The 26,513-nt window shown below is 39.1% G+C and overlaps 1 protein-coding gene across 5 annotated transcripts in view; it reads right to left on the bottom strand.

Annotated features, from left to right (window-relative positions):
• LOC131029430 (transcription initiation factor TFIID subunit 10) overlaps window positions 1–21,754 on the bottom strand; it is a 128,383-nt gene extending 106,629 nt beyond the window's left edge. Inside the window, exons 1-3 of one of the 5 annotated variants that reach the window (XM_057959924.2) lie at window positions 21,338–21,754; window positions 7,698–7,836; window positions 7,539–7,603 (exon numbers count right to left, since the gene is read on the bottom strand). In XM_057959924.2, coding sequence (XP_057815907.1) covers window positions 7,539–7,603; window positions 7,698–7,772 — 140 coding nt within the window. In that variant the 5' untranslated portion in view covers window positions 7,773–7,836; window positions 21,338–21,754. Of the gene's footprint in view, window positions 1–7,538; window positions 7,604–7,697; window positions 7,837–8,546; window positions 9,096–9,681; window positions 9,703–21,337 lie in introns of those variants that run through there. The other 4 variants (XM_059213168.1, XM_057959906.2, XM_057959915.2 and 1 more) reach the window with 4 other exon arrangements.
• Between the last annotated feature and the right edge of the window lie 4,759 nt (window positions 21,755–26,513).

Genomic DNA, 26,513 nt, shown 5'->3' with positions numbered 1-26,513 from the left:
CTCGTACGGTGGCTGGGAAGATCATACGGTGGACGAATACCTATCGAGTTCCACCCTAGGCTGGTGACCTCCGTCAACGGTGGTGCACTGTACGGGGTCCCACCGCACGGGGCCTCACCTCACGGTGGTGCACCGTACGGGGTCCCACCGCACAGGGCCTCACCACACGGGACCTCATCGTACGGTGTCAACCGTGGTGGTTCCACCGTACGGTGTCCCCCTGACGATGGTTCTCGCCACCGATTTTTTTCTTTTTTATTTTTCTTACTTTTCAAAAAAAAAAAAAAAAATTTCAATTTCCTAATTTAATTGTCCAGAGAGTCTTTGGCTCGGATCCCATGTCTCTGGGATCGCCCTTCATCCTTCTCAGTTTTCCTCGCCCGAGAGTCTCCCACTTTGGTCCCGTGCCTCTCGAGTCGCTTGCCCGGCCTCTCGAGTCCCCTTCCATCCTCTCGGATCCCCCTTCGGACTCTCGGGTCCCCCTCCAGACTCTCGGGTGTCCTTCCGGCCTCTCGGGTCCCCTACGCCCTTCTCGTGGTAGGGTTTCAATTTGGACCCATTGGTGGCAAGTCTATTTTTAATGGCCATCCGAAGACCTGAAACCATAAATTCTACAGGAACCACGGTCTCCTTCCCATACATAAGAAGAAGAATAATAAAGATTTTGAAGGCTGCGGCCTCCACACAGGGTTCCAATTGTTGCCGACACGAATGATCTTGGGATTATGTACGTCATCGAGGTTTGAGGCATCTCCCTTCCAATATTCTCTGTATTTTGGCAGGTACACCTCCTCTGTTACTTGCTCTGGATCCTCTACTTCGAGCCTATAGCTCTAGAACATTTCGTAATCCTCCATCTGCTAGTGGAAGAGCCTGTTCAATGACCCTGTCTCATCCTCGAAGCACTCTCCTAGTTTGTGAATCCCTTCGTCGTTGGGCTCAGTGCAGCCCCTTCCTTCGTCCCTCAGGTCGCCTTCTCCTTCACCCTTCGATTCCGAAGATGATGCCAGTTCCTCACTAACCAACTGCGTCCCAAGGTCTATGATAAACTTCCTTCCTCCATTTTCCATAGACAGAGTGTTCTTCTTCCAATTGTGGGTGGCCTTGGCTGCCACTAGCCACCCTCTCCCTAAGATCGCATCATACCCTTTTTTCTTTAGTGGGATTACCACGAAGTCCAGTATGAAGGGTTGCGTCCCGATGGTAACTTGCTGGCCCATCAGTGTCCCGATGGGTTTGATTCCATGCTGATCTGCTCCCAACAAATTGAATGTAGATGGCAACAGCGTCGACTTCCCCAGCTTCCGCCAAGTTTCTTCTGGAAGAACATTCACTCCTGATCCACCATCGACGATGGTATCGGTTAGAATGGTGCCAAGGATACCCATCTCCACAATGGTCGGGTTCCTTCCAGTGTTAATTGCCAGCAGCATGGGGTCTATTGCAGACCCCCCAGGAACATTTGTGCGGTGGTTGGTATTGGTGTGTGGTTGGGAGAGATTATTCAGCAACGCCATTCGTAATTGAGGCATCGTCTGGAGGAGGTCGTGTACCTTCATAGGAACCTCCAGTTTTAAGATTTGATTTAGTATAGCCTCCTCCGCCTCCGATCAGCTGGAAGTACCCGTCGTACCCTTCGCCTTTGCCCTTTCTCGTATCTCTTTCTCAATTTCTTCACGTGCTTCCCGTACCCTTCGCTTCTCCATCTCCGGGTCCAGGCACATTGCTTGTCTAGCTTGGGCGTGGGTTACGGCCAACACTTCCTCTTCTTTGGTTTCCTCAATATTGAGCAAGTTGACGCCGGACTTCGGGTAGGTGGCGTCGTCGTGGTCTCCCGGTCCGCACCATTTGCACAAATATTGTGTGGCCTCTCCCTTCGGGCAGTCTCGAGCGAAGTGCCCCCACTGGCTGCATGCTCTTCATTGTATCATCGGTTGGCCTTTGGAGTCGTATTGGATCCGGCTCCTTGTATTGTTATTGTTGTTTCATCCTCCCCACCGGTTATCTCGGTAGCCTCCCGATGTTGCATTGTCGTTCGCCTGGGAGTTGCTGGTACCGCCCAATGTAGTCGGTTGTTCCTGCATAAGCAATACTTGTTGGTTTCATGTTTTCATGTTGTAGGGGCATTCCCTAGTGGGATGCCCCATCAACTCGCATATATCACAATAGGCCTTCTTTGGGCAGGAGCCTTTCGTGTGGCCGTCCGTCTTACATTCCGTGCACCAAAGCTCCCCTTCTTCGGTCTTGCTCGGACCTCCCTTCATAACCTTCAACTCTTTCATCATCCTCAGCATGTCCTTCTGCAGGGCTTGCACCTTTTTGTCGGACTCGCCATCGCTGTTGCTTCCCTCGGAAGAGTCATCATCCTCGGACAAGCTATCCTTCTTCTTTTTCTTCTTGGATGTCTTGGTCTCGCTCTCGAGATCCATCGCTCTATTATATGCATCGTCGTACGAGGTTGGTGGAACAATTTTCATCTTCTTCCGGAGGGAGCGTTTCAGTCCCTCCACGAGCCATCTCTTTGTCAAACCATCCGCTGGTTGACTCTCCATTTTCCCCAACGGTTCCTTGAGCCGCCGACTATAGGCTCGGACCATCTCGTTCTTGTTCTGCTTTGTGCCATAGATTTCGGCTACTATTTCATTGTCGTCTCGAAGTAGGCGAAACTCCTTCTCGAAAGCTTTCCACAACGTGTCCCATGTGGCCACTGCAGTTTTATCAATATCCGAGTACCAGTCGATGGCAACTCCCCATAATGTCGCTGGGAATTGCGTCATCCATTCGTCCTGGTTCGTGACACCATTGGCCGCCCATATGGTTTCGCAAGTTCTACAGTGCCTGACGGGATCCTCCTTCCCGTCGCCGGTGAATTTCGGCAGCTTCTACCTATTGGCCATTGATGGGGGTTGTGTCCCCAGAGGTGGCTGTATCTGTGGGGGTCGTGTCCGGGGAGGTGGTTGTGTCCGTCGTGCACCCGCGCCACTCCCTCCGGTGCCGATGGTGTTTCCTGCTTGAGTGACTGGGGGTACGGTGTTTTGTCTACCGTGTGTCTGCAACTCCTCCGCACCTACAGTCGTACGGTTGCCCTCACCTCCGTTCTCACCCGCGTCCGCTGCTGGCTCCCTTCAGTGGTCCTCACTGCACGGCGTAAGGGATAAGTTCCGGAACTGATCCCGAGTCTCTTCGACCAAATTCCTTCGTAGCCTTCTTTCCTCCAAAAACTCTTCGTGGCTTCTCACCCTACAGTGTTCTGGCGACGCGTAGAAATTTTCCTCGACTTCTACACCCTCCGTGGTACCTCCTTGGTTCCCTTCGGGCCACCCTTCGGCAGGTCGTTCTTCGGCAAGTTGCCTCAGCCTCCGTCTACGTTCTACTTGTTGTTCCAGAATCAAGGCCCTTTGTGCGGCCTCCCACTCCTCAGTTTCCCGTACATCCCCATAAATAGCAACAACACATGAAAATAGAACACTTCTTTATTAATTCATCCTGTCGGATACAATTTGTGTCAATAGTACGACACCATTATTATAGAATGTTCTTTATTCCTCCTGGAGGTTCAGGATTCAATTTCCCCTTGGCCTCGTGCCATCACGCTCCGCTTCCCAGCGACAACTGTTTTCTTCGTACTGTTGGAGGACTTGTTGGCGTCGCTCCTCATGGGCAATCTCCTCCAAGCAAGTTCGTTGTGCCAGCGATGCCTGTGCAAGCAACCGGGGGAGGTGGTTCATCAACCGATTCGCTGCAAGGCTAACTTCCAGTATGGTCCACACTGCACTTGTTGGGACATCAGCCTCCGTGGCCTCCCTTCGGACGTAGTTCTCGATTTCCACCTGAAGCAGGATCAAGAATTCCCTCGTTGCAGTGTCTTCTCCGTCGTAGAGCTCTGTTTGCGCATCGTCGGCCTCTGGGTTAATCTCACCAACGGGTAGGCCCATCGTGTTCGTGCGCCATCCGCTCCGTCCTTTCCCGAGTATGTCTAGGCAACGGTGCCAAATGTTTGCCACATACGGCAAACGATTAAACGCAGAAAGCAAATGCACAGAACATAATGGAAATATATTAAAGAACCAGTTTTTGTATTAATTCAACAGTCCATGTACATCAAGTGCTTATAACATTACACCCAGATACGACTATGATGATGCCACTACGAAGGGAAGGTATGCAATATATAATACCCGAAGGGGTGTGACCAACCGTCGCGTCCAACTGCCCTTCGAGACAACTAACTGACTGCCGTAACTCATAATTACCGACGACAACATAACATAATACAACAACATGACATAATGATTATTCCCGGCAACAAAGCTAACTAAGTCAACAACTAAGATGACCATCATAGAATAGGTATAATATTATTTTAATAACCTCCCTAACGGTCATCGTACTCAAAACCCTACAGAAGACACTGCAAGTCTTTTGATCATAAATGCACTGCAAAGAACACTGCTAATACAATTATGTGGTGAAAGTCGTCCATTTTCGGTGATCATCGAGCCTTATCTTTGGCATCCAACACACAGGCTAACGATTGGTAAAAGGGAGGTCGGAGTTGCAACTCCCAGGTGACGCACTAGCTTTTCCACACCAACACTTGCTTTTCGAAGGTGGACAAGCATCGACAGAATCTTCAGGTTGGAGCTTGTGTTCATAAATGCCTAGCGCTCTACCACACCAACACTTCCCTTTTGCATCGTTTCTTTCCTATGGTTGCTGAGCGCTGGATCATTTTGAGCAAGACAGATTCATGAACACTTAGAAAACAAAGCTCAGTACATGACATACTAGTACTTAACAAAATTCCATAACAGTAAATTCACAAATTAAGGGGCAGATTGACTAGGGGTTTTTACACTCTCTAAACCCTCATCCTTTTTATCTTTTTTTTAGTCAATTAGATCTCAAGTTCCAATCGCATTCAAGCAAGAGTTCAAGTATCAAGGTAAGTCCCCCTTGTGATTCCAGCAATATCACATCAAACCATTGAGCTTATCCACACGTCAAGAACTAACATTTGGAACCTTGGAGTCACCTCTAGTGATCACTTAGTTCAGCATTTGAGGAGATTTTGTTCAAGAGAGAATAAGATACCTTGGTATTTTATTTTGTGTATGAAGTGCATAAAAACACATTTACAAGTCTCAAATCAAAATATTGAAATAAAAATTCACACATGAAATTGTTTGAAGGTTGTACGCAACTATTTTCATTTTCTAAAACCATTAAACCTTGTTTGCAACCCTTAGTTTTCCATCAAAGCCCCTTGAATGGGATTGCTCTCCAACTTAGGTATTCCAAGCAACTCTGCAAAATTGATAAAGACTCTTGAAGCTAAACACCTTCAACGTACAGGAACATTTGCAATTCTAATATGTTGCTGTGCCAAACTGAAAATCAACAAGGAGGATCTCAAAGGAAAGTTTGGTCCTCGTGAAAGTACAAAAAGAACCTATACCCTTTTTCATTGCTCAATTGGTGATAATCCTGTTATGAACTTGCAAACTAATAAAGGTGAATGGTTTGTCAAACATTGGTTGGAAAGGAGACTCTAAACTGACAAGTGCCGGCTCTATGTGTGTGTGTGTATTGTCTTTTATCATTCACATGAGAGAATTGATCAAGCTCAATAATGCGTGGGAGTTGGATGACCCCCTCAATGTGTGGTCCAAAAGGGTTAAACATATTTAGTCATCAAACGCTGAACCTTAAAAAGCCTTTTCTAGATGGTTACATAATACATTTGTTTAATAAACTGGTTGTTGGTCCAGTTTGCTTTCTTACAGTTGAGAAATTATGCTACATATGTAGTAATAGTCAATTAATCATTTGTTCTTTGATTGTCCATATGCTCAACAAGTTTGGAATGTTTTATTTATTGACTTGGATTGAGATCTCTATGCAGAAGAATATTACCTAGTTTAACATTATGTTTGGGTCAACATCCAATACTGTAAAAGTAAATTTTTTTCTAAGCTGTGAGCTGTGATGTCCTCTGAAGTTCTGTGGTTTTTATGGATTGCTAGAATAAGTACTTGTTTCAAAACAGTACAAGAGATCTCATTGTCTTCTCTAGAGAAGTCGTGTCTCCAATGTTGTGTTGCACATCAGCTTGCAAGTTGGTAGAGGTGTCCACAAATTGAAGAAGTTTATAACTGAATAGGATCTTGTTCCTGCTCTTGAGATTCCTTACAAACCAAAGGTTGCTGCTCGTTGCTGGATTGGAGAGTTGAACAAGGTTAGATATGAGCCTGATGGATGGTCTGTTCGTGATGTCCCAGTCGACTTGAATGCTCATGAACTCTGCAACTGTTGTTGTCTCTCCCATTATCACTTCTTTAGACACCTCTTCTGACAGTGGCAAGGAGGTCGGTTCTTCATACCTCTCTGTTCCCTTCAGATTGTACCCGCATGACTGGCTTCAGAATGTGTTGAATTTAGGATCTAGCCTCCCAATGTCCAGCTTGCTGAAACAATTGCCTTGCAAGACAATGAGATTTAAGCTAAAAGCAAAGCCAAGAACAAGAAGGATACATAACAATAGTTTTCCTTTCAATATTGAGACTATATATGAATTTGGCTCGGTCCTATAAGAGAATGTGCAATGCCATAAAACTTGTATATCCTCATATGTCTGTTATATGTCTGAACTTCATACAGTGAGGATCTGGTCTTATTTTTTTGGTCTTGCAAGGGATACTACTGTGGTTAATAGTCTGGTGAACACGTAATGTGGCTGCTTTTGGTGCTTGATAACATGATGCTCAACTAAGCTATATTTGTACTCTCTGAGTCTTTGCTTAATATTAAACATTCAAAACCTTGGAGGAAGCAATACATGGGTGTGAAAAGAGGGAAAGAAAAAACAAAATGTCAAGTACATTTCAGAATCTTAGAGGAAACCAATTTGTTTATCACCTTCTTCAAACTAGACATTTCCTGTAAGTTTCCTCATATTTATCTTGGCATCTCAAAATGTGGTGAAGGAATTTCTATAGATTTAGATCTCATTAAGATCTCTATGGTCAAACAAAATGCAGAAAATATATATTCAAATTATCATTTAATGTTTGGATTGGCAACTTGTGATGTAATTTGTCTTTGTTGGATATGGTTCATGATCAATTTTAATTTCCACCTTTGTACCTAAAACATGTAAAAAAGTGATTAAGACTATTATACATAAAAAGTTTAAAACTACCTGAAAACTGAGTGATATTCCTAAAAAAGTAATAAAAATTGTTTCCAGAAATGGGTATCCCAATTACAGTCAAAATGGTAAGTATTAAAATGTATGCATATGATCTATCCTATTGATATAAAGTTCAAGATTAGTTTCTACCTGAACGAGAAGCAGCATTTGATTGATTGAAACCATGAAATTAACAACCCAGATGTTAACCGTGAATAAAAATGAATTGTAACCATAACCATATCAAACCCACATAAAATTATAAAATGTTTTGAGCTCGGTAATTTAAATTCCACTAGATATCAATTGTCAATCAAAGAAGAAATTAAGGGAGAAAGAAAGTCACATTCTTAAATCTGGGCACTGAAAGCCACTCCTAGTCAGGTAGTGCTCTGCCAATTCATCTGGGATCTACAAAGAAAGATACATTTATTCCATGAGAAATTGATAGGCTATGCTGTATTGTGAAGAGAAATCTGGAAAGAAGCCAAGTGAAAGGAAGTACTGTTGGAGTGTAATCCATAAGTGATGATAAAAATTCAATAAGCATTGCATCATCATCCTGCTTTGGCTCTCCCATGTTGCTCCTCTTTCTTTCCTTCAATAACTTGTGCACACAAGACTGAATATAGAAAATGGTCACTCTGATCATAAGAAGAAACATGTGAGATTGCAATATATATTTCTTGCATTACAAAAATTACACATATTTAAAAGATACCACAACAAACCACAGGTTCTTGATTAACTAACCTTAAGTGTCGATGTTTGAAAATTAGTAGTAAACCAACAAATAGAAACAAGGATCGTGCCCTTCCAATACATGATATTTAAAGGAGAGAAACATTTAAACTGCTATGGCCCTAATAAACGCTTATTAAAACACTAATTAATTAGCAATTATTCAAGTGTATTCATCATTTTTAATTACATGTACAGTATATAAATTAAAATAATCTATCCATAGCATAATGCACAGTTATAATCACACAAAATAAATATCTAAATAAAATAAAAAAGTTAATTATGAGATAAAGGCACCAAGATATTGATAAAATACTATCTTAATAGGAGGTGTTGTTTCGTTTTTAAAATTTGTGTTTAAGAGGTGGAGAGATATCCTAATAACTCTCTATTTTATAGATATAAAACCATTTTCTTCGTAAAGAGAAACATAGTTTGTAATTACAGTGAAATAGAAGTTGTATTCTTTGTCATTTGCCACTGCTACAAATATATGGTTTAATTTTTGGAGGGTTTGCTTACAATTTGGCAGTCCAATTTAAAAAAAACAAATCAAGTTCAAACAGTGAAAATTTTAAAGCAAAGTACAAACTTTAATGGTTTTACTTACTGTCAAACAAAACAAAAAGCCAAATTCCGATTCAAACTTCAAAATAGTACATAAAACCCCGTGGTGGATTTATTAAGTGAAAAGCTCCGTGCCTGAATAAACTTATACAGACAATATAAACTTGCTCACCAAAGGTCCAACCTAGAGATAGATTTTGTCCAATACCAAACATTTCCTTGAATTAAATTCCGTCATTTTATCGGCAGACTTGACAAACTGACATTTGAATGCTAGTCTTCAGTCAATAATACACATTTCAGCAAAATCTATCAGTGTAACTTGGCGTCTGGAATAAGGCTTCGTAATTCCAGGGTTTGAATAAATGAACAAATGAACAGCCACCAGTTTCCTCAAAAAACAGAGTTGCTGGCTGGAAAATCCTATTTGTATGGAGTATATGGAAATTTGGGCCGGAAAGACCGCAGGATCAGGCACCAAGCACAGCACGGCTCGGCTAAGGAAACAAGGTATCGAGAGAGCCCAGGTAAGGGACCAAGGGGAGAGACCTTACTTTACCTTACCCTACCCAGGTCAACAAAGTGTTCAAGAATAATTTTATCAACGAAGATGTAATGTTAAACTACTTTTTCTTTCATATTTACCATTGAGTTTATTTTTGTCATGGGTATGGGCAGTGAAACAATTTGAAATATAGATTTTTTAATATTTTCTTGGAGAATTTTCCATTGATGTAAAGGGATTAGACATGTTTTGTAATGTGGGTAATTACATTAAGTATTTTATTTTTAACTATTCTAGATGGTAGTTACTACAAGTACCCAAAAATGCATGGGTCAATATTTTTAGTTCAGTGATGATTAAACGCCCTATACGAAGCCTTCATAGCATAAAAAGTGATAGTCGACCTCAGTTCCTAGGGCAATCCCATCAGCCAAACCCTCTCAATCTCTCCCAACATGCCTTTGAGTCCATTTTAGCCCCTTTGTACCTTGTCTCACATTTTAAGGTCCTTTTTCCTTGTATTCCCCTGGTATGAATGTAGTTGTAGGGTACTTCTCAAATGACAAACACAAAACCTTCACAAAGATCTCAAACAGTTGTGGCCTTGATAAAACCATCATTAAGATATTTATTGTAAGTACCAAAAGATAATTATTGTAAGTGGCAACTTAACTCGATTCGGCAATTTTGCCCACAATTAAATGGCGGTTATTGTAAGTACCAAAAGATGCATGGATCAATATTATGTCATGTGATGATCAAACACCTATACTAAGTCTTCATAGCATAAAAAGAAATAGTTGACGTCATTTTTTACAATATTATTATCAGTCAAGCCCCCTATAAGATAAGTTGTAATGTCCCCTTTTTGTAAAATGCCCTAGTTTGCCCTAAATTACAATTCTCGACCAATAAGGGAGAGGGTTAGAGGGGAGTACCTTTATCTCCTTAAGAGGGAAACCAAAATCACAGTATATGATCAATCTGTTGTATGCAATAATTTATTATTAGTATCAAATCTGATCTGATTCAGGCCTTTGTTGATTTGCTTTTTTTCCTCCTTGGAATGTTTGGAGTGTTGCACGTATATATCCTTCGACCTGGGTGGAAGTTTATGTTCCTTACCAACAGGTCCCCCCTTTCCAAGAGTAGCAACCCTTCTCCAAGTCTTCTGCCTTAACTAGTCACTTGTTGGTTATCGAATCAGAGTATGGTTGACAACCTTTCTTGATTATCATCATTAAGTTATGGTTTTGTATTATAATTGTAATATCAGGGTCACAACCTTTAGTCTACCATTTGCCGACTATTATTAGCATGTATTTATTATTATTGTTGTTGCATATGATAGATTAGGTCTTGCTATTCTCTGCTCTTATAATCGCTGCCTGTAACTTAATAACACTTCTGATCTGATCTGATCGATGGTGATATTACTGGAGGCTTTTGATTCCTTTCCTTTATATCACTCAATGTGAGGGAGAGGTCACACCTCTTCATCATGTATGCCCTTTGGCAAGAGACACACCCTTTTGCCATTAGCACCCTTTGAAAGAGTGCAACTCTTCATTATTTCTGCCCTTTGAAAGGGACACAACCTTTCACAATCAAACCTGCACTCCTTATTTAAATCCGATCTGCACTTCTTATTTAAATCCGATCTGCACTTCTTATTTAAATCAGATCTGTACTTCTGATTCCCAAAATTATCCCCCTCAATGAGGTTCTCTTCTCCCTTTTATATCTCATGTTTGAGGGAGTCACAACTTTTCATTTCATGTCTTTGACCATTCATTAACTTAATTAAAATTTAATTATATTCTTTTATATTTTTATTTTTATTATTTACCATTAAATTGTATTTCAAAGTGGGGACATTACATAAGCATACTATATTCTACTAAACAAATAAACATTGAATTTTGAATTAATAATCACAAGTACTCAATGAACAACAATTTCACCAATATTCATATTTGACAATTACCATTAGAAATCTAAATGCATAATGTTTGCAAAGCCATTGCATGAAAATAAATAGAAAAGCTAACTATTACTTCTACTCTTAAGAAGTTGAAAAATTGATTGCATGAAATGCAATTTTTATTACAAAATCCTATAAGCAATTCTAACCAAGATCGTGGAACCTTTAATTAAGTTGTAGCTTGAATTAACACAAACTATAATTTAATATTCACATCTCTCACATGGCAAGAGATCTAAAAATAGATGATCTACAAATAATTGACTCCCTACTATAAATTGTGAACACTAAAATATCATAAGGCTAAAAATAGCATTGGGTCCTGCTAAAAACAGAGATTCCTAAAAGAATCTCAAAATATGCTCTTTTCTTTGAAAAAGATGACAAACAAGTTATTTTAGTGCAGTCTAAAAATAGACTTCTAGATAAGCAGCTTTGGATGACTTTGATGATTCTACAACTTTTCCTCTAATCATAGCTACCCTTCTAAAAAAACTTGAAAATTTTACTTTGATGATATAAAATTTGCACTCTCAATGATTTGTCAAGATTTGAAGCTTTATCAAGAGAAACCATCAATACAATGAAATCTTTTGAAGCTTGGTTACACTAAAGTTAATGGTGTTAAAGATTTTTCAGATTATCAAGAGAAACCATCAAATCGAACAATCTCTTCTGATAATCGAAGTTAAACATACACATATAATGGAGGCTCAGGCTAACTTTGCACGGTATGCAACAATCAGCTGCACACCAAAAGTATGAGCACGAATTTTGCAACAAGCGATCCTATCAAATCCAGTTCGTCTAACAACATGAAAGCAAATCTAATCTATGAAGAGAATGAGACCATGTGAGCTCCAAAACAACACAAGAACACACCAACAATGGAATAATGTATTAAGTGTTTGCTTCAAAAAACTCTTAGCAACAATCTCTGACGGTAGTCTCTCCTTCTCTACAAATGAAGGGGTCACCTCCTTATATAGGCCTCAAGCCATGATTACATGCAAAACCCTAATTAGGGTTTGCCCTAAAGATTCCCACTCAAGGTGCAACAAGGTGGGAATCAGCAATTAATAACCCATTATGCCCATGTACAATTAATTTAAAAGAGCCTAAAATAGCGCCCACTAGCACATTAAATGTGCCCCATGATGTTGATTATGCCCAAAATATAACCGCCACCCTCACAAATGCCCATCATTCTCCAAGTGACGGCGACATGCACGAAGAATCTGTCATAGAACCATAATGAGAAGGCGACATGCAAGAAGATTCCTTATTTGATGGTGACATGCATTGATTGGACCCACACCTAGTCAATATTCCTTCAGCAATAAGTACGCCACTACTATTCAACCAAAAGACTTTCGTCCAAAAATGGACAACCATTATCTCGTTCACTTATGGCGTATGCCATGAATCTGCCGACGACAGCTTCCAGTTCTCCAATGGAGACACTTGGTACATTTTCAATGTTAAACTCCATCAAGGCGATTTCTTCTTCGCCCTTGGAAAAGAAGCTTTCCCACTCTATCATGACTTCCTACGTCTTCTTCATTATACCGGAGAATGAAGAAACATTTGCAAAAGGTTCCTTAGGGAATGAACCTACGAAGAAGAAGTCGTGCAACTGGGATTTCAGGGAGTTCACCGTTATTCCTCTGTCACTGAGTTTCCTCGCAAACAAAGCTTCCATTGCACTAAGGATTTCTTCATGTATCCCTCTGATAGACTCCTTCAAGGTGACAGAGTCAATGCTGACTTTGTCAAAGGTGTTCTTTCCTAAATAGATGGCGTAGAACCATCGGGGAAAGTCATAAGCTTCATTTTCTTGGATCACTTTCCCATCCACCAGAGTTTGCCTTGGAGTCTTCGTCAGAGCCCTGAGCCGCAAAATGGTTAGGTCTTGGTAAACGTCTACATCCTCCCATAGTCCTTCTACTATCTCTAATCTGTTTAGGAGGGCCACGAACTTCGAATGAAGTTGAGCTAGATCTTCAATGAATTTTCTTGCCTCAGCATAAACATCCTCTACCCATTCCCGAGAATTTTGCACCATTGCTCTAATAAGTTCTGCATCATCAACCACTTCCTTGGGAAGGGAGGGAGGAGGAGTTAATGAAGGCCCTGCTTCCCTGAGGGGTCTTTTGAAACTCCTGACGTATTCACATAGGACTCTATTTTCTTCCCTCAGCCGCTTACATTTTGCCTTTGATTTCAGCAACTTCTCCTTTATGGCTAAGGAGGAATCTTTAAAGTCTCCCACTACTTGACCTATGGAAGCATGGCCAAGATCAACTTATCTGATGACGTAATCCTCCTGCCTAATCTCACTCCTATCTTTATCCACTGCAGGTTCAGCAATGTGCAAGGTCCAGGATCCAGATTCTTCCCTAACCACCTTGGAAAACTTCCGAGGAGCCTTTCTTTCTGCTGGCCGATCCATCATCTTCAATAATTCTTCTAACTCCTGAGCAGGATTGGTTCCTCCTTCTACTTCATTCCCCAGCCTGCTTATCAACCAGTCTGGAGCGGGGATGGAATGGCTATGATCTTCCACACGCTCCTGTTCCTGAGATTCTTCCTCCATTTCACCAAGGATAGCCTCCACGAAGTTGTCCTGGCGAGCTTCTTCCTGGTGCGGGGGACTTTCTTGCCTCTAACTTCTCGGTCGACGGTGTCCCTGTGAAGCATTGATGTCGAGTATATCGGGTGATGGAATGTTCCCTGGAAGTGGACCTATGGAATGTGGAAACATCTCCACTTCCCGTATGCTCGAGGAACTAACTAGTGAATGCTCCCTTTCTATCCTTGCTATCTTTTGTGGAGGTTCCTCTTGTTGGGCTTCCTATTGAACCTCATGTGGGATTTACTGCTAGATATCCTTCTTCTTTGTTGCCCTTGGCCTCTTTGGGGTAATTTTCCCTTTATCCATTTGGTCTTCCCTTCCTGCCTAAACCTGTGAAGAGCTTTCAGTTGTCTCACTGTGGGAATCCAGACTTCCCATTAGTTGGTATGTTAGATGGACATTTTCTTCCACCAACTTTCTTACCTTCTTGTCAATCCAGTGCTTAGTGAATTTCAGCACTGGTCTAGTTAAGATATTCAAATCTTCTACCTCAAGCTCTGACCAATTTGGCAACTGGATAGGTTGATCCTTTATTTTCTCGAATTTAGGTTGTGTCAAATCTGAATCTTCCTTCACTTGATCTAGCACCTGATAAATTTCACTTATTCTGATGGTGTCGAGGGGCAATCTGGAATGCATTCTTCTTCGGACCTCAAGGTCATCCTCAGCACTTGCCTAGTAATCCTCCAAGTGAAACCTGTGTATGAATTTGATGTCGGCAACCTTCCTAATCTGGCTGTAAGGATCATATTGGGTCTTGGATGTATAAAATGGCAGGCGATAGAATGCCAATTCCCCTGCTACACTTTCAGCGGCTTTCAAACCTGGGCATATCTCCATGAAGTCTCCCAAGACAGTTGGAAATTCAATTGTTTGTTTCTTCTTCTTCTTCTTCTTCTTCTTCTTCTTCTTCTGCAGCTGATCATAGGTAGTTAACTGCCTCATGAGCTCAAACAATACAAGCTTGTATGACGGATATCTGGGCAATTTGTATGACTAGAAGGAGAATCCCTGCGTCCTGATGTAGGTGAATTTAGGAAATTGCAAGAACGCAGCTCCATACCTCTAGACCAAGGCACTTGCTTGTGGTGACAACCTCACGTGCAACTTATTCTGCATAAGCCATGTCAAGTACATGGTGAAGGTGTCATTCGCCAGCTTGTAAGAACTAACATTGGAGAGATGCAGTTGGGGATAACACTCATGCACTTTTAACTGAGCTGGCTCGCAACCCATGATTCCTCTTGCTGGTAGCCCATCGAATCCTCCCCTTCGTGCAAGCATATAGAACAGGTAGGAGCTCATGAAAAAGGACTGGGACCTTTTCTCTTTTAGGTTCTTCAATTGTTCATGCAAGTAGTGACTGATCAATCTAGCCCAGTCGATCAGCATATTTGAATTCATGATCTCGCCTATGTAGAAGAACATCCAGGCCTCAAAGTTCACCAAATGTGGGCATCCCATTACTCTGCTTAGCATCTTTATCAGGTCTACATACTCATGCTTGAACTTGAAGATTGTGAGAGTTTTGGCATCTTGGAAGCATGCACTCTAGGCTTCAGCAACCACTGCTTATTGATCAAATCAGCACACCTGGCAGGGCCTACTTCATATACCGCCTGAGCTCCGCTGCTGGTCTTGTACGTCATGGAATAATGTGAAGGTATTTCGAAAGCCTCACCAATTGACTCCAGAGTCAATGTTGCCAGCAGCTTGCCATCTGGCATTGAGATTGTTTTTCGCTCTAGATTGTAATGTGTTGCACATTCCAAGACCAGGTCGGGGCACTGAATAGCAGGAGGAAAACCAGCTACCGCAACAATTCCACTTTTCACAATTTTGACAGCTGTCGGGGATGGATTGTGCCCTATTGTTCTGAACATTCAGGTCTTGAATGCAGCCAAGTTGAATGTGCCTAAATTAGTATCATTGATTTCATCCCATCTTGAATTCAACCGAGAATGAGGAAGAGAACTCTTCATCTCCGCCTTGATCAGTGCCTGCCTGGAGATAGTAGCTACCTTGCTTGATTCCGCCATCTGGGAGCACCTCGAAAATGATGAAAAAAAAGACTAAGTATGACTTATTCTTCACTCTTCCACTTCTTTCCTGAATCTTGCACGTGAGAAATGAAATGCCTTTCCAAACTTATATAGAATTCTTAAGAGGCATTGATTTAGCAATTGCATTCATGATGCGTCATACTTTCTCCAATCACTACACCATGCAAAGGCAACTTCCCATGCAAATGAGTTCAAATTTAGAATTTTCCTTAAATGCTCCAAGTCATGCGTCATACTTGGAAGATTCTCTTTGCCAACTCGTTGATTTTCATTCTTTCCAATTTTGGAGGGAATTCGAAGGAGTTTCTCGGGATTTGCTCGATTCCATTCTAATTTGTCGCCTTCTGCTTTCGAAGGAATTTTCACGTCGCTTCTCAACATCCCTATTTTTTAGGGATCTTCCTAAAATTTAGGAGTTAGGTTCATTGGATGGGGAATTTCATCCCGATTCCGAATCTATAAAATTTTCCATACTTCGTCGAGTTTGGTGTCTAAAAATAGCAAATTCGAAAATTCGCCCGAGGGGAATTTTGCTTTTTATTCCTCCTTGACTCCTTGGATTCCATGCCTTAGGCAAAATTTCAACTTTTAGCTTGGGTGGAATTTTGCTAATGCCAGGGATTCGTGAATTTTTCCCTCTGTCCTTGCCTTCTTCATTTTGGCGCCTGACTGCAGACTTGGGCGGAATTTTGCTAATGCCAGGGATTCATGGATTTTTCCCTCTGTCCTTGCCTTCTTCATTTTGGCGCTTGACTGCAGACTTGGGCAAAATTTTGCTAATGCTAGGGATTCGTGGATTTTTCCCTCTGTCCTTGCCTTCTTCATTTTGGCGCCTGACTGCAGACTTGGGTGGAATTTTGCTAATGCCAAGGATTCATGGATTTTTCTCTTTGTCCTTGCCTTCTTCATTTTGGCGTCTGATTGCAGACTTGGGCAGAATTTTGCTAATGCCAAGGATTCATGGATTTTTCCCTCTATCCTTGCCTTCTTCATATTGGCGCCTGGCTACAGACTTGGGTGCAATTTTGCTCTGGCCAAGGATTCACAAATTTTCCTTCTATCCATGGGAATCCCATTTTGGCGCCTGACTCCACATTTGGGCGGATTTTTGCTTTGGCCATGGATTCATGGATTTTCCTTCTGTCCATGGGAATCCCATTCTGGCGCCTGACTCCACATTTGGGAGGATTTTTGCTTTGGCCATGGATTCATGGATTTTTCATCATTTAATCTCCCAGACTTAGAATATTTTGACCTCCTGTGACTTTGAAGTGTTTTCCCGAGCTTTCCATTTTAGGAATGGATTTCCAACACTTGACCCACATCTGGCTCTCTTTGTCTACTGTCTGACTTTCTGGAATTAGAAATGTCTACAAACATATGATCCTCATCGCCTTGTCTGACTGACCTTGCCAGTAATGACTTTCCAAAAATAGAAACCTTCAAGGTGTCAGCATTAGATCCCTAGACATGGTGCGGGAATGACTTACTATAAATAGAAACTTACTAAAAATAGTAAGTTTTATTTTTGGCAAAATGACATCATTCCGGGACTCAAAAAATCCCTAAAAAATAGGGACTTTCTAAAAATAGAAAGATGCTCCGTTTGGGCTCAAATTTTACTGGGAGGTCCCTTGAAGGATCTTGATTCCAGTCGTATGCTTAGTTTTCCCGAAACCCTAACAGGAACCCCTAAAATCTAAGACAAAAGGCAAAAACCCTAAAAAAGGACAAAACGGGCCCTAGACTTCATAAAATTCACCCGACAAAGAAGCAGATTAAATCTAACTGACCTCCGAACATCCGCAAAGTGAAGAGATTGCTACCAACACACACAAAAAAACCAAGACCAAACGACCAAAAGGGCCTACAAGCTAGGGGGTCCCTATCTGGGATGGAGTGATGTGTGATTAGGTCACAACAAGACCTAGTCTTCTTTCTTGGTGTTCAAATAATTAGATAGACCATCAAATAGTTTGGTACACCCCCTCACCAATTTGTCTCTTGTCATGTCATGCCTTTCTTTAGGAACAATGACATTTAATTTTCTCAAGTCAAAATCAATCGTCTAGTCTTTCTTCTTCCTCCAACAACCCCTTTTCTGTGTGGCATTGTAGGATTTGTTGTCATTGTGCTTAACGTCTCATTGAGCATGAAGATCTTCTAATATAATATAATGTTAGGCAAGGAGTTAGGGTAGGTGATCGAGTACTATATCACAATGGCTTTGGTTACCACCAAATTGTTCCAAATTCTATATTGTGGGACTTGAATTTTTTCAGCTTCTTCATGAATGTGCTCTCATACAAAGAGGTCCCACAAATATCTAAAGTTCCTTGCAAGATTGTTCTTGCGTCATTGTTTGCATCAACCACTTCGTCGATTAGCCGGTCTGTTTATTTTGTCATCCTTTTAATGTCTTTGTCACTAGGTATTGACTAAAGTTTTCTTTAACCCACTATTTGATGACCCGGATTTATGAAGGCAAGAATGCCAGAATGTTTGCTACTGATTATACACTACTGGATTGCAGCAATATAAATACCAACAGTAGTAACAATGAACACAAGAGATGCCAAATAAGCATATGTTTTGGTATAGGTAGTATCTTTACAATTTCTAAGTACTGGAAGGCCCAAAATCAACATACATTCCTCAAATAGACTTACTTTTTAAATGATGATACATATTTTATTGGTTATACAACTATCAACAACCTAACATAAAAAGTTACATTACTGCCTAATGCCAACGAAGCATAACCAACTGTAACAGTATTAAATAAACTACCTCCATACTATCATTTCTATACAATCCAAGTAATCAACAACCTACATATTTTCATTTCTATACAATCCTAATATAAGGACATAAAATCTTGGTTGCTAATAAAAAACATTTGAAGTATAAAGGACAATGCATACTCTCCTAGATGATTGCGTTTTGTGTGTAGATATCAAAAAACATATATTGGAATCGCACCTTGTCTTATGCTTCCAATGTGTCCTTGCAAGATCATAGAAGCATTTCAATCTAAATTCAGTAGCATGGAACTTAGGTAGATATAAATCCTAGGTTGTTAGTTCAAGATTCTTACTTCATAAAGGACCTTTATGTATAAATGCACATATATATGTATAAGGCATATGACTAGAATATCTATGGTGGGAATGCAAATGTGTGTTTTTTGGTTTACAATAACATTTATGAAGCAGTCACCGGTGAGGAGGGACCTCAAAGACATCAATCTAGACCGGTCAGCAAGAGTAACACAACAGAAACACAAAGATATGATGGAAGCAATGCAGAACAGATTGTTTTATTTCATGAAAATTGATTACAACCAACTGGTAACAACCGGGTTACAGCATAACCAGCTCACAGGCCTAGTAGAACATACAGAATAGGTCACAATGGGGACCTTGAATCTTAAGATCTATTTTCTATGCACAGTCTCGCTACTTGATTCTTTGATTTCTTACATTCTAATGCGCAATTATAATTATATATACGATCCAAAGGATCCAGTCGGCCCAAAAGGGGATCAAAACCCGAAGAACAAGACCTAACGTGTAAAATTAACAAGGTCGGCCTCCGCCAAGAGATTCCTCAGGAAAATCCAAAGGATGAAGTGTAGATTGTCAGAAAAGGTTGGCCACATGCCAAGGAACATCGGAATCAACGCCCAAGGCTCCGCAAGCTCCGGAAGGGGTTCCAGTAGATCACCAAAATAGGTCCAGGCAACTGGTAACAAGAACCGTCAACCGGTAATAGGAAACTGTAAAGGAAACTGATAGTGATATCTTGCCAGAAAATGATCCAAATGCGATGCGGTCTAGAAATAAGAAAAATGATCAAGTCTTCAAGTAGAATCCAACTCCACAGGATCCAGTGAGCCAAAACTGGGACACACAGAAAGAAAAGTTGAAACTGCAAACAAAAAACAAAACAGGAAGAAAATGTTTTTGGTTGATGCAAGATTGCTATGAACCAGGGATGCTCCTGCATCAATTTATATGTTTGAATTTCATCAAATTAAGTTTGGATCGATTTACATGTTGATTTTATAATGTAACAAATGAGGTTAAAATTGTTTATTGCTGTTACAATGGTAGGTTGCTTTGAATAACTAAAATAAATTAAGCGAATTACACCATAGGTATGTATGGTACATCATGAGGAACTGTAAGGGCTATGGATTTTGTATTACTACTATTTTGTGGGTGACAGCCATTAAAGTGCTATGTGGGAATAAAATTAACCAAGAAGAGCTGCATATCTACAAATTTGAAATAAATGATTTGCTTGTTCAAAGGAGGTATAAATATGAGGCCTCCAATGTATCTCAGGTTCACAGTCAAGCGGCAATTTAGTTCGTTCATTCTAGCAGACGCGACCGCCATGAAGACCAGGAAATGAAACTAGAGTGCCAATAAGTTGGGCACTTCGTTATTGGTTTCAGTATAGATTATGCCTACCCGAATCAGTAGAGATTCTTATTGAAAGGCGATGGCCTGAAATTCAAATGTTTAGAATAGTGAAGAACTATAGTTACTTAGATAATGTCCGTGTTGATCGGGTATTGAATTTGAACGAGGTTGATAAATTTGAATCGTCGATGTGTTGTTGACAGAAGTAGACAATCCTCTGCGAGAAATTCATGAGCATGACTCACCCGGTGGGATGTGTAGGCAGTCAAAGACAACGGACTCAGATGAGTAGGCCATTTTTAAGAATTGTGCATGTTTGGAGAGGCTATAACAGCATGTTTGCTATCGATTGAGGCAGTTATGAGTTATGTAATTATTTGATTTATTTAGTGACCTACTGGAGAGGTTATAACAACATGTTTGCTACCAATTGAGGCACCAAAGCAGTTAAGTGCACACGCAAGGAAGAGCAGTAGAAAACATGTGAAGAGAGGATTGGCATTCACCTAGTGGCTAAGCCTTAAATTTTTGCAGCAACATAGAGTGATTATGTGCAATGATCCAAAACTGGGGCAGTTAGTCAAGTTGGCTAACTTGGTCACTTAATGTTCCTATTGAAACTAGCCCCTTATGCTAAAACAACTTCAAGGCCCATTCGTGGAAGATGACACATGAATCAGGTTGTAGAAGCTGACTGTACACTTAAGAGTTCCAAATGGATTAGTTATTTTCTAGTGAAATTTTGGATGTTTCATTTAGGGTTATTAACTTATTATTGCACACTCCCAATTTTTCCAAACTTTGGCAAAGCATTAGTTTGTCAAACCACATTTCATTTGACCCTGTTTTTAGAAGGGGAAAGGTCTTTTTAAGCTCTTCAAAGTGTTGTGCTTGTTTGTATCATTTGAATACTTCTATCTAGTGCTTGTGCCTACTCAAAATGAAATGTCCCTAAATGGGATAAATAGCAAAATAACAATAGTTTCCACAGATAGCACAGATAAATGTATTCAATTCTAAATTTGGCTTTAATAGATTCAATTCTGTTGTGAAGTTTGCTACAGATCTTGCATATATGATTTAGAGCTTGTGTATTAAATTGTTGCAGAATCAAAAATTCATAACACAATAATTACAACTCTACAATCTCATACCAATATTTTATATTGAACAACTTCCTTCACAAGCCAAAGAATTCTTAGCAGTATAGAACATACCAAACACCCTTCTGGTACAGGCTAACATCCGATAGGCAACTTCCCCTTCTATATAATTCTTTGGGCCTTACAATATGTGTATCTACTTCAGTATTGGAGGCACTTCAGAAAATCAGCTTGACAACATATTCCCGCAGCTTCTAGACAATGATCGCACCTGTTGTAGAAAACAATTATGCCTCCACAAGGATTCAGAGCTTCCAACTCTGCTCCAATACTCTCGTCTCTCAGCTCACAACAGTCTTCCTTTCTTGTGATTGGTAATAAGCAAAATATTAGCCTCGCTCAGATTATTGCTTCAGAAAATACTCAACACCTGCGCTGCATAATAGTGCTCCCCTGCGTCTGCAATAACCTTTCCGCCCAATAAAAGCTTCGGCAAAAATCATTAAATCTCTCCTCTAACCTTTGACGTCAAATATTTTATCAGATCTCAATGCAGTTAAATATTAAACTTGCAACCACATGTCTCTTTAATTTGCCTGATATAAACAAGGGGGACGCATTATGTTCCTGACAATGGTAGAAGAGGGGGGGAGATGTTCACAAGGGGAGACTCAGAAAGATATTAAACTAGTATCTATAGGAGGTTCAAGGAATAAGTTGGATATCAAAAGTAAAAATTAGATGTTAAATGTATGAAATTTTTAGAGTAAGAGCATGATTTCTCTTTTCAAGTTTATTGGATGGTTCATGGAACATGATTTGAAATGTTGATGAAAAAATTAAGTGCACATCAAATGTAAAGATATCAAGACAATTAGCTAAATAATAATTAAAATTTGTATACGTTTTGCAATATTGTTGGAGTATTATTTACATCCATTTAGAGTTATTAGATATAAAGTAATATATTATAACTCATAGAATATTCTTATTTTCAATTAACTTACACGTTATGTTCCTGACAATGGTAGAAGAGGGGGGAGATGTTCACAAGGGGAGAGTCAGAAAGATATTAAACTAGTATCTGTAGGAGGTTCAAGGGATAAGTCGGATATCAAAAGTAAAAATTAGATGTTAAATGTATGAAATTTTTAGAGTAAGAGCATGATTTCTCTTTTCAAGTTTATTGGATGGTTCATGGAACATGATTTGAAATGTTGATGAAAAAATTAAGCGCACATCAAATGTAAAGATATCAAGACAATTAGTTAAATAATAATTAAAATTTGTATATGTTTTGACATATTGTTGGAGTATTATTTACATCCATTTAGAGTTATTATATATAAAGTAATATATTATAACTCATAGAATATTCTTATTTTCAATTAACATACAATTTAATTTTAAGTAGTAAACAAATTTAAAAACAAATAAATAATATTGTATAATTAGTTTTATAGTAATTAAAATTTGTATATGTTTTGACATATTGTTGGAGTATTATTTACGTCCATTTAGAGTTATTAGATATAAAGTAATATATTATAACTCATAGAATATTATTATTTTCAATTAACTTACAATTTAATTTTAAGTTAACCTAATTGAACTCTTAGCTATAATTGAAAACATAATTGTTTCGTATAAATAATAATAAAGAACATTATATTATTTATTTCTATTTTAATATGTTTTTATAAAACATTATTTTAATTATATGTTATTATGAATCTATTTATAATATAAATTATATTATAATAATGTAAATAAAATAAAATAAAAATTGAAGACTATACAAATTAAAGTATAAGAAAAATGCTTTATAAATTAAAATTTTTTTTATAAAAAATTAATTTTTTATTTATTTATTAAATAATTTATATTATAATATTTTTAATAAAAAATTATTATTTTGTCCAAGGGGTTGAGCTTAACTGGTTAAAACACTGGGTTCTCACTGTGGAGACCCAAGTTCAATTCCCAATAGGGACATCTGAAGTGGAATTCTAAGTTGTGACTCTTGGCCTTCCATAGGATGGGGAAGGTCTTGGGGTCAATCTAATCAAACATAATAATAATAATAATAATAATAATTCAAAGATATGTAATGGGGATGGGGCCCCCTACTATGTCCCGACTGGTTCATAGCTCTAGTCAAAAGCTATTCAGGCTTCGACCAATTACCGATCAAAATAATAATAATAATAATAATAATAAATTATTATTTTTAATTAAAATATTTTATATTATTAACAAAGTTTAAATTTTTTTTTAAATATATCATTCATGTGAAAAACAATTTAATCTCAATGTATTTATTTACCTGCTTTGGATCACATGTATTAGAAACTTCAACAATGCAAAGGACTCATTGCATGTAAGTAAAATAAATAAAAGAGAAGACAAGGCATGAATCCAAACCCCTCTTTGTTGAAGATAAGAGCATGATGAAGCCCATGATAGTGTTTGTTGGTAAGAACCACCACAAGATGGTTGTAGCTTGATATTGATAGAGTGTATGTCCAAGAGCATGGAGAGAGCAAGAGAGCAGTGAGAGTGCAACCAAAATCCAAGAGGCAAGGACCCAAATTGGGAACCCTTCAAAATGAACTAGGAAGGGTTCTTAAACTCGAAAGAGGTGCGGAAAGCCGTTACGGCGAAACATGAGCCAAAGGACATGCGTCAGCCAGCATCTAGTTGTTGGCATTTGGCATTATAACAGACAATGGGAGATTTTTGGCATTTCAATAAGGATATTGAGAAGGTTGTTGATGATTATGGATATAACTAATTAAGGATGTTTACTGTCTTGATATTATTATTTTGTCATTGATGTCAAGAAATTGATTTTCTAATTCAGTATGATGTTGCCATATCTTGAGAAGTATGATTTGAAGAGTATAAAGATGTCGGTAAAAGACACAGAAAGAATATGATGAATAAGGGGATGAATAAGGTATTCAATGGGCAACTATTACCGAGTCAAACAATGATGAGATCATGATGTTTAGATTGTTTTAACATCATACATATGTTGTAAATTGTAAGGATAATACTATACTATGTTACCAAGCAAAGAACCTAGTCAGTAAACCCTAAGGAACCTAGTCGGTAAACCCTAAGGTTATCGCTATCAGTTAATGAAGGCAGAATGTCTATCGAGTGAAGTTTAGTATTTACCAAGTTGTTACCAAGTTGTTACCGAGTTGTAACCGAGCTGTAATAGAATACATTAAATGGTTACATGCGTTATTTAATGAAGGAAGCTGATGAGCTGGAACTGATTAAATGATTGGTATGTTGTGCATGAAGTTTGTTAATGAATCTATGGCAAAGGAAAATCGGCATGAAGATCTACAGCTCATATTGAACCGCAATACCCTAGCACAAGTTCCAAGAAATGTATGCAAGTTCCAAGGCGGGGTAAAACGTTTTCAGATCGAAGGATACATTGAACCTAGTCAAAGTTTGAAGATCTGATGGCTATGATTGATCATGGGAAATGTGATCAAGGAGATTAAGCAGTTGGCAAATTGTTTATAAATAGGGAACTATTGATAAACAATGTATGCAGGCAAATGTATGCACAAGAATGCTACAAAATGATTACCGAGCACAGAAGCTTGAAGACCTGTTTGAATAGTAGAGTATAGAAGCCCAACAGATGGACAAGATTAGTTCTATGTCTAGATTGTATTGAGCAAATAAGAATCTGCTTTAGCATTTTAGATGTGAAGTTGTAGATAGATTTTTATTACTGTTATTTTGTGAAGTGACAGAAAATCTCTTAACCGAGTGGACTTAACAATCTTATTTGTAAAACCCTCTAGCAAGGTGACATTCTGATTGAGTGTTTGAAATCCTTTAACAAGGTCACTTCTAACAAGGTGAAGATCCTAACAGATCTGAGGGAAATCCCTTAACCGGGTCACATCTAGCAATGTGTTTGTAATCTTTAACAGGATTTGCTTTTAACCGAGCATACTCTAGAAGAGTATATTTCTTATTGGGTCCAAAATCCCACAGTGGTTTTTCCCTATTTGGGTTTCTACGTTAAATCTGGTGTTATGAGGTTTATGATGTTTATATGCTTTTGAGTTTGCATGTTTAGCAGTTTTGGTTATATTACTGAAGTATATGTTACCGAGGTTGAATCTGATGTTTTTATGGAAGATTAAGTTTGTATGATTCACCCCCCCCCCCCTCTCATCTTGTTGGCTATTGGATCTGTACTTACATTAAGTATCAGAACTATCAATTGGTATCAGAGCATCGGACTCTGAAAGAAAAGTTTAAAGATACTTGAGGCAAAGATCCAAAGATGTATAAGAGGGATGCACCGAAGCTGAACAAGTCAAGTTTCTCTACATGGTAGAAAAGGATGAAGCTGCAACTATCAAGAGTTGGAGAATATGTTGTATATTATTTGGAGAATGATTTCATCACACCGAGCACCTATCCATTGACAATGGAAGAGATAAAGGCAAAGCAAGAACATATCCAAGCAATGATTGAAATAACATCTGCATTGACCGACTCAGAGTTTAATGATCTAGAAGGCTGCAATGATGCAAAGGCTATGTGGGATAAGCTCATATCAGTATATGGAGGAGATGAACATGTTCAAAGAGCAAAAGTAGATAGTCTAAGAGGACAACTTGAATCTATGAGGATGAATGAAGGTGAGAACATAACTCAGTACAGTACAAGACTAAAGGAGATTGTCAATCAAATCAAAGGAGCAGGTGGAACTATTGAAGAAAAGGATATAACAAGTACGTTGTTAAGAACCCTTCTACCGGCTTATGCAATCCGAGTCTCTGCAATCAATGAATTGAGTTCTGTACCTAATATGCTAGTTTCTTTAGATGCTACTATTGGTAAGCTACATGCATTTGAGTCAAGTAACTTTGATAATAGTGGGTCATCGGTAAATAAAGTTGAATCTGCATTTAGTTCTTTTCACCTTGACGAATCTAATGATTACAATGAAAGAAAGTATAAGTACTCTGAAGGAGATCACAATGGAGCAAGTGAAAGATTTTGTAAGAACATGGAAGAAGTACACAAACTGTATGAGGAAATCAGAAAGTAGGAAGAGTTTGAAGCACTATTAGCCAGAAGGTTACCGAGAGGCAAAGGTAAGTATAAAGGAAAACTACCTTTGAAATGTTTCAACTGTGATAAGATAGGACATATGGCTTCTAACTGTCCTGACAAAGAATCTACTAAAAAGAGAGATTACCGAGATGATAGACAAAAAGACAATCATTACAGAGGACACCAA

Source organism: Cryptomeria japonica, chromosome 10, assembly GCF_030272615.1.
Source record: "Cryptomeria japonica chromosome 10, Sugi_1.0, whole genome shotgun sequence".
Classification (NCBI taxonomy): domain Eukaryota; kingdom Viridiplantae; phylum Streptophyta; class Pinopsida; order Cupressales; family Cupressaceae; genus Cryptomeria; species Cryptomeria japonica.
The sequence above is the reverse complement of the archived record's forward strand: the minus strand, read 5'-3'. Positions and strand labels throughout refer to the sequence as shown.